The sequence below is a fragment of the Condylura cristata genome, unplaced genomic scaffold, assembly GCF_000260355.1.
Source record: "Condylura cristata isolate star-nosed mole 26May11 unplaced genomic scaffold, ConCri1.0 scaffold00009, whole genome shotgun sequence".
Classification (NCBI taxonomy): domain Eukaryota; kingdom Metazoa; phylum Chordata; class Mammalia; order Eulipotyphla; family Talpidae; genus Condylura; species Condylura cristata.
This window is the reverse complement of record NW_004567110.1, coordinates 18,540,535-18,557,453: the sequence shown is the minus strand read 5'-3', so window position 1 is coordinate 18,557,453 and position 16,919 is coordinate 18,540,535. Positions and strand designations below refer to the sequence as shown.

Below are 16,919 nucleotides of genomic sequence, written 5' to 3'. Positions count from 1 at the left end.
ATGGAAAACCCTAAAAGCTCCACTGAGTAACTAATCAAAACCATCCACCAGTTTAGCGAGGTAGCAGGATATAAAATCAACACACAAAAGTCAGAGGCTTTCCTATACACAAACAACCAATCAGAAGAAGCAGAAATAAAAAAGCCATTCCCTTTTCAATTAGAACAAAAAGAATCAAATACCTGGGAGTCAACCTAACAAAAGAGGTAAAAGACCTATACAAAGAAATTATAAAACACTGTTAAAAAGAAATGCAAGAAGACACCATGAAATGGAAAGACATCTCTTGCTCATGGATCAGGAGAATTAACATCATCAAAATGGCCATCCTGCCAAAAGCAATATACAGATTTAATGTCATTCCAATAAAAATCTCAATGACATTCTTCAAAGAAATAGAAAAAAATGTTGATGAGATTCATATGGAACAACAAAAGACCTTGAATAGCCATAACCCTCATGTCTAAGAAAAAACAAAATGGAGGCATTGCAATCCCAAACTTCACGCTTTACTACAAATCCATACTAATCAAAACTGCATGGTACTGGAATAAGAATAGACATACAGAGCAGTGGATTTGAATAGAAAACCCAGATATAAACCACAAGTTTATGGACAGCAAATTTTTGACAAAGGAGCAAAGAAGATAGAATGGGACAAAGAAAGTTTGTTCAGCAAATGGTGCTGGGAGAACTGGGAAGCTACTTGCAAAAAAGTGAAAGTAGATCACTGCCTCACTCCAGTCACAAAAATCAACTCGAAGTGGATTAAAGACCTAGACATAAGAATGGAAACCATAAAATTTCTGGAAGCAAAGATGGGGCAAGCACTACACAACATACTCTTCGGCAACATCTTTAAAGATAAGAGCACCCAACGCCACAATAGTGAAGGCCTGAATAAATAGATGGGACTACATCAAGTTAAAAAACTTCTGTACAGCAAAAGAGACATTACAAAAAAACAAACAGACAGCCCACTAATTGGGAAAACATTTTCTCACACAAAAGTAGTGATAAGGACTGATCACAAAAATATATGGAGAACTGACGAAACTCAACAAAAATAAACAACCCCATCAAAAAATGGACATAAGAGCTAAAAAGACACTTCAAGTTACCACCTCACCCCAATGAGAATGGCACATCTTCAAACAACTAGCAACAACAAATGTTGGCGAGGACGTGGAAAAAAAGGAACTCTCCTGCACTGCTGGTGGGAATGCAAACTAGTACAACTACTATGAAAAACTGTTTGGAGGTTCCTCAAACTGCTTAACATAGAGCTTCCCTACGACCCAGCAATCCCACTCCTAGGTATCTACCCAAAAGACACAAAAACACTGATTGAAACAGACACCTGCACCCCCATGTTTCTTTGCTGCTTTATTTCCAATTGGAAAAACATGGAAGCAGCCTAAATGCCCAAAAGTAGATGACTGGATTAAAAAGATGTGGTACATATATACAATGGAATATTACTCAGCAACCAAAAAAGAGAAACACATGTCTTTTGCAGCAACTTGGATGGAGCTGGAAATGATCATGCTTAGTGAGATAAGGCAGAAAGAAAAAGAAAAATACCGGATGGTTTTGCTCATAGCAGGAGTATAATAAGAATAATGAACAGCCATATACGAGAAACATTTTGTGGGGGTGGAGTGGGGAATGGGATCAATAACGGGGGGGGGGGGAGGGAAGTGCACAGGACTATGGTGATGGCACAAGGGTGATTCAGTGATGGGAAGCCCACGGGGATTACAATTGAGATAAAAACAAAAAAGTGTACAAAATGATGTAAAAATAAACTGTTATTAAAAAAAAAAAGAAAGAAAGAAATATTAATTGTGCTTAGTGTAGATTTGTTCTAGGGCCTTGGTGCTGGACATGGTGTAAAAGCATACATTTATACAGGTGTGAAACTATAACAACCACTAATCTATAACCTAAAACCACTAAACATACTGTGATGTAAATTAACTTTACTTCAATAAACCCAACTGGGAAGGGGAGGGGGAATAAAAATTAAAAAAAAAAAAAGTTGTTTGCCCATATGTGACAATGGAAACTTAGATCTATAGTTATTTCACCTTAATTTTTCACCCTCATTTCAGTATTCATTTATTCATACAGTTAATGTGCCACATAATACTGCACTGCAAGTTTTTGAAAATGAGAAATGAATAAGCATTTACCCTTTTCATGAAAATTTTAAAAGATCCTGAGAAAAATCTATAGTCTCTCTTCTTTTGATTCTGGGTTGCCATTTTCAAATGAGGAGAATGTATATCTGTCACTTCTATTTTATGATATTCTGTTCCTTCAATGCTCTGAAATTTGGCTTCTCTCTCATATGAGTATTATTCCTTAAGGATTGTGTCATGTTGCAAGTTTCTTTGAGTTTGAGAGAATGACTAGATCTCTCTCTACCTTATTCCTCACTTAAAAATGGAAATAATAATGCCTCCACTGATTTCTTTTGAGGATTAAATGAGACAAATACATGAAGTATAAGAAGTGGTTTGGGCAATGCTTGCCAATTAGAAGTTGGTTTAAAAAAATGTATGCAGACTATTCTAGTCACTGTGATAATCTCCCACCTAAATCCAACACAATTCAATTTCCCAACATAATTCACTATAAATCTTATTTACTAGCAAAATAAATATCTTTCAATCTCATAGATCTGAATATCACCTTAACTTTCTTTTCCCTTTCTCCTTTCTTATCTGCCAGCTATCACATATTTAGTGTTCTTTATCAATTTACAGTGTCCATCAAATTTGTCCCTTCCCTTCTCTAGTCCTCATTCATATCTGATAGGAATCTACACTTTATGGACATGTGGGAAAAACATTTCCTGAGGGAGTAGAACTTTCAGAATTTTAAGTATTAAAACACTGAAAACTACACAGAAACTATTATTAAAAATAACAACTATAAAGAATAAGCAATCAAAAATGCCAGCAGGCCAGAATGAGGTATTCATTTTTCAACACAGCTTAATAATGCTTAGGAATAAAGTGCCCCCATTTAATCCACAGGGAAATTTTAATTTATGTAATGACGATTAAGAGCAAATCTTATCTGTTAATTCTGACAATATCAAAAGGCAGAATACGTACTAATTTGTCTTAGTTTATGTTAACTATAGAATTATAGTTTATTTTATTAACACTAGAACCTGTACTCCACTATGCTACCAACATCTCTACTATGGGGCACAGTGATTAAAGTGGAACACTATGTAAATGGACAATGAATTGTGGTGAAAACAACAAATTCCTATCATCAATACCAACATCTATGAACAGTCATTTGTGATTAAAAGAAAAAAAAGTCCAGCAATGTTACCAGAACTATAACATTACATGCTATGCTTCAATAGATTCTTGGAAGATTTTTTGATTGGGATCTCCTTGAACACATCAGTTCACATATTACCGACTTTTTTGTAAATATTGTTAGGAATGAAATAGTTTGTTAAAGACTACATTGTATCTCAAAGGTTGAACTGAAATTTTACTCAATTTAACAAATTTTAATTATTAAAATGTTGACAGAAAATTTCTACATTTCTTTTAATTTTTTTTTACTATATTCATTGCATCATCCTTTATTTTTGTACAATGTATGATTTCCCCCATGAAATTCCTACCACCAATTCACCCGTGCTATGTTAAGGATCTTTCTTTACCTTTACATACTGGTCTGTGATCACTCCAAGCAGCAAAGACTTCAGCTATCCGTTGACAGGTGATGCTCTTAGCACCCTGTAGGACATAATCTTCATCACAAGAGAACTGCACAGTGGAGCCAAGACTAAAATTGTAACAAAGAATTAAAAGTAGGATTAGTAAAATATAACATAATAATTATGTTCCATTTCTGATCATAGTCAATAGGTGAAACAAAAATTCATAGTTTTAAAAAGTAATTTTCTATTAGGAAGGAAAACTATTCATACAAATATATAACAGTAATCAAAACCAGATGAATCTACTTTTAGTCGGTAGCATTCAGATAATGATATATTTTTAAAAGTATCACCAAGTTTAAGTACCATGCTATTATTGAAGATAGGGGAATAACTAAATTTCCCATACTAAATAGATGGTAATGTAAGCAAATTGTGAATTTCCTAGAGCTTGCCTTCTAGAGCCTGAATGAGTACACTCAAGTAAATACAAACAGGTATATTTATTTGAACAAGTATTTATGCATCATATTATATGTGTATAGGTATATGAGTATACACCTGTTTATACATATACATATTTTGAACTACAAACTTCACTCCATAGGAAACCTACCCACCATTTACATTTAAACTAGTATATTCTGGATTTTCCTTTCTACTGAAAATGAAGTTACTAAAATTAGCACTTTTTTTAAAACCCTAGCACTTTTTTAAAACCCTAAATGCTAAAAGTAATCAGTATTTCTATGAAATTATAAAAGTGGATCCAGTACTTCCTTCCCAAAATCTATTAACCACTCGTCAGCAAATAAATCAGGTATCATGTCTTCAATATGGCACAGAAATATCTTCTAGCAGATGCTCCATCAGCCCTTTCTACCTCACTTTCTAACCAAGTGCCCAAGGATCAGCAGCTGTAGCAGCCAGCAGTGTCTGCACGCGCCCTGCTGCTTCTGTCCGTATCGCTCCCCTTTCCTCACTGCCAACCTGAATTGTTCCTTTGTTCCTACTTAGTTCTTGAGTCTGTTACACAGGAGAATCACATGATGACTTTCATGGTTTTAGAAGATATGTCTGTACCAGTGTAGAGGAAAGTTTACAGGGATTAATAATAGGAAAAAAAACCTCAATTAGTATAGACTAAGGTCTGTCAAGCTATATACTGCAATCCAAATCTGGTCCATTGCCTTTTTGTATAGTTCAGGAGCTAAAATTTGGTATTCACACTTTCAAACATTCGAAAAATCTCTTAATACTAGGGTCTATGTATTTATGGAGACTTTTTTTTTCCCTTTGCTTTTTACAAAGTAGCTTTACTTTTTTATATCAAATATTCAGAAAGTATATAAAACAAAATTCCCAGCTCAATAAATTATCATGAATTAAACAGTAATAAAACCAACATATCTATAGGGGTTTCTTGAACTTCTTGTGACACGAAGTCTACCCTACAGTAAACAGCCTTACACTTTTACTAACATTCAATTATCTACCCAATTTTACTTCCCCAGCCGATAAACAGAAACACTTCCATTTGAAGATCAAATACCCTGGACTCAAACTTGACTCATTTTTGTTCAATTATGTGTCACATCCTCCCCACTGAACAAATCCTGCTGGCAACAGAATTTAATTTCCTTTTTAATTCTATCTGCTTCATTGTTACAACACTGATTACAACACTATGATTTGGAGGTGTAGTTTCATACCTTTTCTTAACTCACCACCAAAGTATCAGTGATCTACTACTATAGCCCACTGGGCCCCTCCTCCCTCTCTTTGTCACTGCCCACCTTCCTCCCCTGGTAGAATAACTCTCCAGTCAGATTTTAAGAGTTAGTTTGGCCTAGTTTGGGCTGATCCTTATGTATATTTACATTCAACATAAGTAAAGTCATATAGATTTGACATTCTCCTTATCTTACTTAGTCTTATCCCCTCTTGTTCAATCCATGTTTCACAAATTACAAGACTTTATTTTTTTCTACAGCTGAGTAGTATATCATTTGTGTGTATGTGTGTCACATCTTTACTCATTCCCCTGCCTCTGAATACTTAGATTGCTTCCAAAATTTGGCTAATGTGTCGCAATGAAAGTAGTAGCGATACATTTAAAATCAAGAATCTGACATTTCTCACACCTATGAGGCACCAGAATTTCTTATCTATATGTTGCCTGAAGTCTTTTCGCTTTATTGTTGGTTCCTATTTCTGTTCTTGATTCCCCACAATCTATCCTTCAAAAGTATCCTTAAACTCACAGAAATCTTTTTAGAAGATAGTTCAAGTATGCCATTCCTCTACATCAAATCTTCTAATGCTTCCCCATTTCATTCAGTTAAATGTCAATGTCCATAGGATAGACTACATGACCTGCTCATGCTAATTTTCAGAATTTCATTCCCTACCACTTTTTCCCTCAATCTCTGTTCTTTAGTCACATTTACTTCCTTGCACTGACATGAAAATATTGCCCTAATATTAATCTGCAAAATCCTTCCTGTAATAGTATAGTCAACATCTGGTTCTATAGTTTTCAATTTTTCTTCTCATGTCCCTTCCTTTATGAGACACTCTGTGAATACTGTCCATAAACAGCTACTGTTAATCTACAGTTTCTTTCATCTTCCCCAAACATGATTTGATACACTGTATATTTATTTATTGTATCTCTTATCCCACTAGAAAAACACCAGACATTTACTTGTTTTCTAACCTTCTAAAAATATCTTAATATGGGCCCTCCCTGGTGGTAGAGCAAGTTAAAGTGCAACATTAAGAAGCTAAAGCCACTTCAGCATGAGTTCCATCCCCGCCCAGGAGGTGAACCACATGGTGCAGCAGACCTCTCTTGACCTGCCCACTGCTCTCCTCAGCAATGTGCTTTGTTGATCTGCCTGTTCTGCCCCCCACTCTGTCTCTGCTGAATCCTCTCACCGCCCCTGCACCTCTGGACTGTACCCCAGTTCTGTGCATGTATGTATGTGTTCATACACTTTTGAGAAAGTGAATAAACTGTATCTTTATTACATATAACATATTTATATGTATAATAAAGATAAATATTTACTAAATGTCAATATGTTGTCTAAAGTCTTCTAATTCAGAGAGCTCATACCCCTGTAAATGGATAAAATCATTCTCAGACAGAACATTCTCCAGGCTACATAAACTGTTTATAACTCAAATGTACTCTACTCCCATCAATTGACACATTCTCTGTGTCCCAGAAATATCAAAAAATGGAATGTGATTAGTGCATAGCAAATGAAGGAGACAGGGGTATGAAATTTAGTTGAGTAGAGTTTGGAGCAGATCATTTATAAATCTGTAGACCATGGTACTGATATTAACTTTAACTTTGAAAGAACTGGGCAGTTATTTTAGAATTGTGCACAAAAACAATGTTATTTTACTTAATGTTTTAAAGTTATTATGTTGTTTACTGAGTAAAGAGTAAACTTTTAAGGAGCAAAAGCAGCAGCAGAGAGTTTGACTAGATGATGTAATGTTCCTAGCACTCATGGTGAATAATGATGATTTATGCCTAAAAAATTATGCTGGCAAAATATTGAAATGTACTTTAGTAACAGACCTTGTCCACAAAAGTCATCTGGCTAGTATTTTCTATTAATGTAATATTTCCATGGTTTTCCAAGGTCACTTTATTAAACAAAGATGGTTATATTTTAATTTTAACATATTTTTCTCACTAAGTAATAAAGTCCATCTTGTATAAGTAACAAGTATTAGAGTTTCTTTTTATTATAGTAACTTAACTCTCTTAGTTTGGAACCTTTGGTAACTTAAAAAAACCTAAGTGCTTTGTTATTAAACCAAAGGCATCCAGCAATGGCTTCTGAAATTTTTACTTTCCTCTCAAAGATAAACAAGCTGAACAATTTTTCCTTGTTAATGCACTGGGGAACGTAGTTAAGAACTTTCACTAACAGTTTAAGAGATAATCAGAAATCTTTCAAGTCCTAACTGTATCCTGCCCTGATTTTACTGAATTAAAAAATACCACTCTCTGTAAGCTCCAGCTTCCTCTACTGTTACGATCATACACCAAAATATCAAGTATTAAGTACACAGTGCCAAATGCATATTAGACACTCAAGTAATTTCTTCATTCTTGTAAATAATTGTGGAAGCCATTAATATCGTCTCTACTACTGAAGTAAAGAGGCTTTTCAGGCCAGATGGATAAAAGTACCTTCATTTAGGACCACAGCTACAGTTAACATATTGTGAACCAAACATACCCTACACCAAAATGTACACCAAAATGTATATGAGTAAAGCAACACAAAAAGAACAGACATCAGTGGATAAACAATCTTTACATAGGATACAGGTCAACAATATCTAGAATATTGGTACCTTGAATAAAGATTCTGTGTTACCAAATGTTAAGTTACCAAATGTTCCAAACTAAGAGAGTTAAGTTATTATAATAAAAAGAAACTCTAATACTTGTTACTTATACATTTCACTTTATAAATTGTTTCACTATTTAATATAAACTTCAAGAAAATGTAAATCAAGTTCCATTAAAAAATATTTTCCTGTGAAAGTATTTAATTAAACTGAAGTGAGAGGGAAGACAAGCAGTACTAAAATTTTTCTTTCACAACTTAAAAGACATCTTCCCAGTTAAATAAAACCTCCCACTTTAGTAGATTACTTAATCTGATAGAACATTTTGAAATAAATGATACAACATGTTTTTAACTTAAAAGTACCAAATCATTAAGCATATGATCTAAAGTGACAGAATTTGGAAAATAAACAATGGTTTTCACCATAATGATCTATTATTGTTTTAAAAATTATCCTTACTATTGCAAAAGACACTATCCTATCAAGGCTGACTACAAAGCAGAAAAAAAAATCTGCAATCTCTCAAAATATATATTTTTCTACAATCATAACTCAAGATAGAAAATATAATTTCATTTGTATATATAAAAATAAATATGAATACATAACAGATATATGAAAGGACAAATAATGATGTCTGGCTCAGAGCAGAGGATTTAAGCAATAAGGGAATAAGAAAGTTTGAAAGCACTACATCAAGAGTGAAATTGTACTTAAATATTTTTTCAGTTATTTCTTTGGTGGCTTTATAGTCCAGATAATTCTGATGATTGCACAAATCCCATCCTGGTAAAGATGTGTGCTTTCCAAAATGATCAATATATTAGTAGAAATTTCTCCAGAATGAAGGACGACCTACATATTAAAGCATCTATAAATTACTACTTAAGTTAAAAAAAAATAGACTAAACATACAGAAAATCACCACCACCAAGAAAAACTCAAAAATTCCAATACAATTCTTTAAAATTCAAGTAAATGTCTAAATGTATTAAACTTAGTAATTTGAAAAAATAATCAATTGCATCTTAAATAGTCTGGGGCTATTTTTTTTTTATCAAAATGAGAGTAAGCGTAGGACATTTTTAAATGAAGATTTAAATGAAGATTTATCTTTTTAAGTTACAAATGTATTCCTATTGTAGAACATTTTCAAAATAAAGTTTTGTAAAATTAAATTAAAAAAATAATTTAAATTCTATGCTGTTGACATTTCTTTAATCTAAATCTAGAAATCTAGGTCTTTTCTTATTTTCTTCTCCTTCCTGTAAATAATCAACTGCCCCCCCCCCTTATAGAGGGTTATTTCTCTTTCTGGTTTTGGATTCACTGTTTCTCTACTTCTTTTTACTTGAAACCATTAATTATTCTTTGTCATAACTATTCAATCTGTCATATTAAACTAGATGTAAAAGTAGTATTAAACCACTTACTTAGAAGGTGCAGAAACTACATGTTAGCACAGTGCTCTAATAAACACACAGCAAATTACCTTACTTTCAAAACAGGTGGTTTAAGATAGTGTTTTCCTGCTATCTTAAATATATGCGTTTTGTTGAGCCTACAGTAAAATAATTTGAGAGGGAAAATTAAGTTACAAATAAAAGTTAGAAAAAAATTATTAAATATTTAAAATGGGAAGAGTAAACACAAACAATAAAGTTTGAAAGGTTGAGAAATGGCATAAATATCATAAAATCCAGAAGGAAACCAGTATATGGTTATAAATTAGCTACTTCACGCCATGGTACATTTTTATAGGTATTTTTACTATTTTTTCATTTATTTATATAATCAAGAGTTTTTCATATTATTTACTATAGAAAGAATTTAGTCATTTTCCTATAACATCAGAGGTTAGCAAAGTTTTTAGTATTTAAGGCTTTGCAACCAAGACTTCTCTGTCAGTTGTTCAACATTGTAGCACAGCAGCAGTGACAGAATATATACACACTGCATACCTATATATAAATATAAATTAGTATAACTGTGTTCTAAATACAACTTTATATTAACTCTGCTTTTTGGATTCTATATAGTTTTTACATGTCATGAAATATTTTCCCCAATTATCTAAAAGAAAATAAATTTAATTCCTAATTCATGTTCCATACTATGAGTGTAGTTTGCAGAACATTTTTCTAGTTCAATTGATGGAAATTTATATTTATTGATAATTTTAATGTTGTTTTCAGTTTTACTGAGAAATAATCTACATGCATCACTGTATATATCCACAATGTTTGACTTACGTATATTGTGAAATAATTATAGCAAGAAGTTTCATTAATATCCATCATCTCATACAGATATAGTAAAAAAAAAATAAAAAATAAAAAAGCAGCATTTTTCTCTCCCCATCACACCTCTTCACCAAACTTACTCTTTACATATGATAAAAATTCTTAGAATTTACTCTTAGCAACTTTCATATATACTGTATAACAGTATTTAACTACAGTCATATTACACATTATTACTTATAATTGGAATCTTGAACTTTTCACATTCCTCCAACTATCGCCACGCTGTGCCCCTCAGGTGAGCATGAATCTCTCTCTTCTCTGTAAGTTTGGTCTTAATTTTTTTTTAAGACTTCACATACAAGTAAGATCAGACAGCATTTCCTATATGGTATAATGTAGTCATATTCAACCTATGTTGCTGCAATTTCAATTTTATGGCTGAGTAATATTGTATGTTGTCACTCCTTGTGTGTCTGTCACAAGTTCTTTTCCCATTCATCCATCAATGAACATTTATTTTGTTGCAATATTTCACTTTTAAAATAATGTTATTATGAACATAGGGGTGTAGAATGTTTTTGTGCATTTTCATTTCTCTTGGATATATTCCCAGAAATGGAGATGCTAGATTATATAATAGTTCTATTTTTAATAGCTCCTCTATTCTGTTCTAGAGTGATTATTGCAGTTAATAACAATCAAAGGTATACAAGGTTTTCTTTCGTTCCATACCATTGTAGGAATATGTTATTTCTTGTCTTTTTGATGATCATTCTAGCAGTGTGAGGCAATATCTCATGTGGTTGAAATATATTATTTCTGATTCTCAATTAAAATGGCAACTTTGCTAGCTATTTTAAAAGACTTTTAACTCACACAAACATTTTTTTCTTCAAAAAATAACAAAAGAACACCATAGTCTTTCTCTCTTGTGCATATTCCATTATCCTAAAGAAACTGTCATTTTTTCTCAATGAAAATTGTTCATTTTATCAATAGAAAAAAGTCTACATCAAATGCAAAGAGAATTCAATTCAATACTTTCATAACTTAGTTTCCTGATCTGTTTTTTGTTGCATGAATGCATAAAGTCAGTTTGTATATTGTTCCAAGACAGCTTGGGCATGTGCAATGCTAAAAGTCACTTATTTCCTCAATCAATATTGAAACCACTGATACTCAATTAATGTCCTGAAAGTTGGTCTTTACTAGACAATTAAAAGCATACAAAGAATATAAAGTTGCTATTACTTTTTGTTGGTACTTTATTGCATTTTAGCTGAAATTCTATCACTAAGAGTAAATTTTTTCTACGCTTCCATTCCACATACTTATATACTTCTATGGAAATGTACAATAGGTTGAAAATGGAGCAATTCCAAATGGGGCATTAGCCTGGAAAAAGGAACAATTCCAAAGAAATGTATTGTTCCGAAAGAAACAGAAGTACATAAAATGAGCACATTAATGTGGATTTTTGTATGAGAGAAAAGCTTTTCATTAATTAGATAGCTAACTAAGCTAAAAGCAAACATCATTAGAAAAAGTTATAATTCTATGCCATTAGAAGAAAAGGATAATGCTTATAATCATGTGGTTCTCTTTTTTTAGCTTTCAAAATTAATTGTGGTTAGATCTTTAGAATTTTGAAAAAAAATTTTCATTATACCTAATAATATTACAAAAATTAAAAGTCAGTGCAATTATAAATAATAATGACAAATGAAGATTTTGTTTTTATCTTATGTGCTTTTTTTTTTTTTTCTGGCATTTGAGATAAGTCCTTACAACTTTTAACAAGAGAAGTACTACAGAACCATAACTGTGTTATAAAGAGAAAGGTTCATCCTTAGGTAATGGAATTCAATGAAGGAAGGAATTATATGAATTATTAGTGCTTTTGAATATCAAAAATGAAAAAGGTTAAGAAATAACATTATAATATTCAGAAAATCACAATACTTAACTGATTAAAAAATATTCAACAATCTAAAAATATATTTTTCTCATAAAATCTTTAATTCTAGGGCCTTCCCTGGTGCCGCAGCATGTTAAAGCACAGCACTGGGAAGCTAAGGCCACTTCTGCATGAGTTTGATCCCCGACTGCCCCGGATGTGACCACATGGCGTGGCAGACCTCTCCTGACCCGCCCACTGCTCCCCTCAGCAGTGTACTTCGTCGATCTGCCTGTTCTGCTCCGGGCTCTGTCTCTGGTGAATCCTCTCACCCTCTGACCTCTGGCCTGTACCCCAGTTCTGTATGAATAAATCTTTAAAAAAAATTCTAATAAAATGACATATAATTTAAAATCACTTGTGAATTTATACTTTCAAACAGATTAAACTAAAAACTAAAATGTTTGTATCATTTTTTAAACTGAAGGAATGAGACATTTATAAAATGGATTAAAATTGACTATATAGTCTTTGCAGATCAAAATGTAAAAGAAATTTAGTGAGAAAATTACAATCTGAGATTTAACACTATGGTGTCTAGGTTGGCAAGAGTCAACTGATGCTGTTTTGCAGTTCACATGTGCACACACCATAAATAAGCTTTGCATAGGAAGAAGGCACAGTTAGCACCACTTTCTTGGCAGATTAGCTCAACTACTATTCTACTCCACCATACTCAAATTAACTGAGCTAATACAATGAGGATGACCCTATTTGTCTCTAATTTTAGAAGCATACTTAAGTTCTAAGTTAAACCTAGGTATTATAACCAATTGTTTAAAAAAGGGGGGGGTTAAGAATAACTTATTTTTTACGTGCTATTCAGTTATTAAATTTCTGAGTTCTACACAAAAAATAAATAACACAACACAACACACACACACTAATGTAGAGAAGTGCATGCCCATGTTCACTGCAGGATTAGTTACAATAGCCAAGAGGTGGAATCAAACCTAAGAGTTCACTGACAGATCAGTGAATAAAAAGGACATTGTATATATGCATAATTCAACACATTTAGCTACAAGGATATATGAAATTTTTCTTTGCAAAAAGATGGTGAAATAAGTGAGATGGGCAAAGACAACACTGTATGATTTTACTCATGTGATACATAAAGAAACTAAATGAATAAATGTGCTAAGTAAAACAAAATAAACTTCTAGATTTTAAGACAAATTTTGCTGGTTACCAGAAGGAAGGGGAATGGATAAATTTGGCTAAAGCAGTTATTTAAAAAAGGGATAAAACTGGACTTTCAGTAATGAACTGAAATTATATAGTAGTGTATATACAACATGGTATTTTAATGACACACACCTGAAACACATATAAATGTCAGCTACAATGTCAACTCAACCTATCCACTTGAAAACAAAAACAAAAATATAACTATGTAGAGAAATAAATTGAAGCAAAGCTTCAAATAGTTAATGTCAAATCCACCTCAGAGTAAGAAAACACTTAAGAGGCAGAGATGAACTGAATTGTGTGACAGACAATGTTATAAATTATCCAAAGCAGTCAAACTTCCTTAATCTTAGAATAAATTCTGAAAATCGTATTAGGAATTAATATGACTATGGCATTCTAGTTTCCAAAGTACTAGATATACTCTTGTAGTAAATGCTAACACCATGTACAATCTAAACGATAAATTAAAATATGCAAAAGTAGGCCCTCCCTGGTGGCGCAGCGGGTTAAAGCACAGCACTGAGAATCTGAAGCCACTTCCGCATGAGTTCGATTCCCGCCTGCCGGCTGCCCCGGAGGAGACCATATGGTGAGGCAGACCTCTCCTGACCCGCCCGCTGCTCCCTTCAGCAGTGTACTTCGTCCATCTGCCTGTTCTGCTCCCCACTCTGTCTCTGGTGAAGCCTCTCACGGCCCCTGAGCCTCTGGCCTGTGCCCCAGTTCTGTATGCACAAATAAATAAATCTTTTAAAAAAAATATGCAAAAGTAACCCACACATCACACCGAATGAGATGTAAAGTGCAAAGACTAATACACATAGCAACTACCTCATTGTTTGTAAAGTGTTGAATGTTTTATAGACTGGAAAGAACATTGAAACTGAACAACTACAACCACATTTAGTATTTATATCTTAAATCACATAAGTAAATGATAACAGTAATAAGTTACTGTATATGATAGTAATGAAAATTTGGCATGCTAAGTTCCTACTGCCATATTATGTCTATAATATAAACTAAACTCAATTTTTTCATTTAATTTATCAACATTATAGCTCAGTAAGGAAAATTTTGAATAGATTAGATTATCTCTAGGTGCATATAAACTAACATCCCATGAATGGCTTTGCTCTTTATTTAAGCAAATTTGCCTAGACAAATGTACCTCAAAACTTATATCACGTATTTATGTTGTGCCTCTTTAATGAATAAAGAGTAACTTTGAAGAAAGGTGTGCTTAATTTTAAATCATTTTCATTTAATGTAACAACTACTCTGAGGCAATCATGAAATTACCTTATCCTGATTAAAATAACTTTTCAATTAATAACTATCCTCACAGGGAAAAAAAAATATTTCCAGTAAAAACAAAAACTAAAAAAAAAAAAAAAGTAGAACATTAATATATGCTCATTGAGTCTCACAGTTTTCTGAATTTCAAAATGTGGAATTTGGACTAGGGAGTGACATGGAGATTACTAGATCACTTCTGAGGCTCTTTTATCAGATGTGAAATTGAGGAAGATCTTAAGAATAAATATCATAATAAAGTACACATACTTATGTCAAGTGCTGAATTATGATAAAGAATGTTTCTGTGATTCAGAATTGAACTATGAATTCAATTAATCTTAAAAGAAAAATAAGTCCTAAGCCTTTTATTGAAATATGACATATAATGGGCTATTCACATTTTTCAGAACAATTTTACTAGTTATTACAATTTTCTTAACATGGTTATTAGAGAAGATATGTATCTACCATATTTCCACTACCTCTATTTTTTGTCCCTATCAACTGCTAAGTCATCTGGAGACCATAATATACAAACTTGAGAAATGCAAAGAGTGTATCACAATCTGATACTCTGAACAAATCAGAGAAGGATTCCACATAATAATTTCTGTGCAAAATAAACATAAGTATGTAAACGGCTGCCATAACATTGTTGATTGAAATTTAGTACCACTTTTAGCTTAAGTTAAAATTACAGTATGAACTAGTAAAGAATTAGAGATGGTTTTGCCCTTGAGATGAAAAAACAAATCACATACCTAGCAGACATGTATCCAGTGGTACGTAAAATGGCTGGGCAGAATGAGAGAGATTATTTATATCAACAGGATAGAAGCTAAAGACTACAAACTTTTTGGAGGAAAACATGTGTTCTCATCCTTTTTTCCACCTACATCTGGAGTCTAATTCAGTACCTGCTTTATAAGTATGTAGGGACTATTTTCTAAGTTTATGGGTGAAAGAAAACAGTAAACTAAGGCTTATCGGTTTACATGCACAGCCTAAAGAGATACTGACACATCGCAGGATAGTTATAAATGCCATATTGTCTGTATGGATTCTGAAACTGGGTGAAAAAACATCTAATTGTTCATCTTACTAAGACACAAAATAAAAGCAGCATCTGCTTTAATGGCAGATGTTCCTTTCTGCTTCTTATTAATGGCTAAAATTGCAGGACCAAACTGTGTTAAACACATCACATTGCTACAGTAAATATACAGGTGGCCACAGTGAACTTCAAAACCTTTTAGGAAATGAAAATATTGCCATACATTGTATAACTCACTAATCTGAGATTTTCCAACAAATATTTGGTATTTTTCTATCAAACTATTTCTATAATATTATCTTTGTGAAAACTTAATTTTTAGAAGCTGCTTGATTAAAAAAAAAAAAAAACAAGTATCACACTATTTCAGTGGGGAACAGGAGCTGAGAGTAGTGGTCTTCAATCTGACCCCAGGTTGGATGAGCTATGTGGTTCACAGCAGCAATAAACTGTAGGATGACGTATTTATTAAACAAAACTTAATGAACAAAAATGTAAGGTATTTTAAAAGAATAGTGACATCTACAATGTTTTATAAGTATCAAAATGTTGATTGTTAGGAGATTTTAGCCAAATAACATGAACCAATCAATTAAAAATATCAGACAATCCAAAATATCTATTGCATCATTATTTATAATAACTACGAAATTGTAGCAATGCAAGTATCCAGTGATAGATGATTGGATTAAAATATGTGATTTGTCCACTCAATAGAATAATATCAGCTTTAAGAGAGAATGTTGCTGCTTAAAGCAAAATGGAAGGAACTCAAGAAAACGATGTGTAGTGAAGCAAGTCAGAATGCCAAAGATATTTTCACTTATGTAAGTGAAACAAACAATCATAGCAGATAAACTGGCAAAGCAATGCAACTACAAACAGTAAACATTAATAAATCAAATTAAAGTTTCTGAAGTTATTGAAAGCGAGAGAGAAAGGGGTAAAAGGGATGTAAGGGTTGGAAGTGGGGACTTTTTTTTAATTTTTTAGATTTATTTATTTATTCATACAGAACTGGGGTACAGGCCAGAGATGCAGAGGGTGAGAGGATTCACCAGGGACAGAGTGGGGAGCAGAACAGGCAGA

General features: G+C 32.7%; 1 protein-coding gene across 1 annotated transcript in view; it reads right to left on the bottom strand.

The window, feature by feature from the left end:
- The window catches only part of CSMD3 (CUB and Sushi multiple domains 3), a 764,662-nt gene that overhangs the window by 432,901 nt on the left and 314,842 nt on the right, over positions 1 to 16,919 (bottom strand). Inside the window, exon 10 of the mRNA XM_004679632.2 lies at positions 3,698 to 3,822. Coding sequence (XP_004679689.1) covers positions 3,698 to 3,822 — 125 coding nt within the window. The remainder of the gene's footprint in view (positions 1 to 3,697; positions 3,823 to 16,919) is intronic.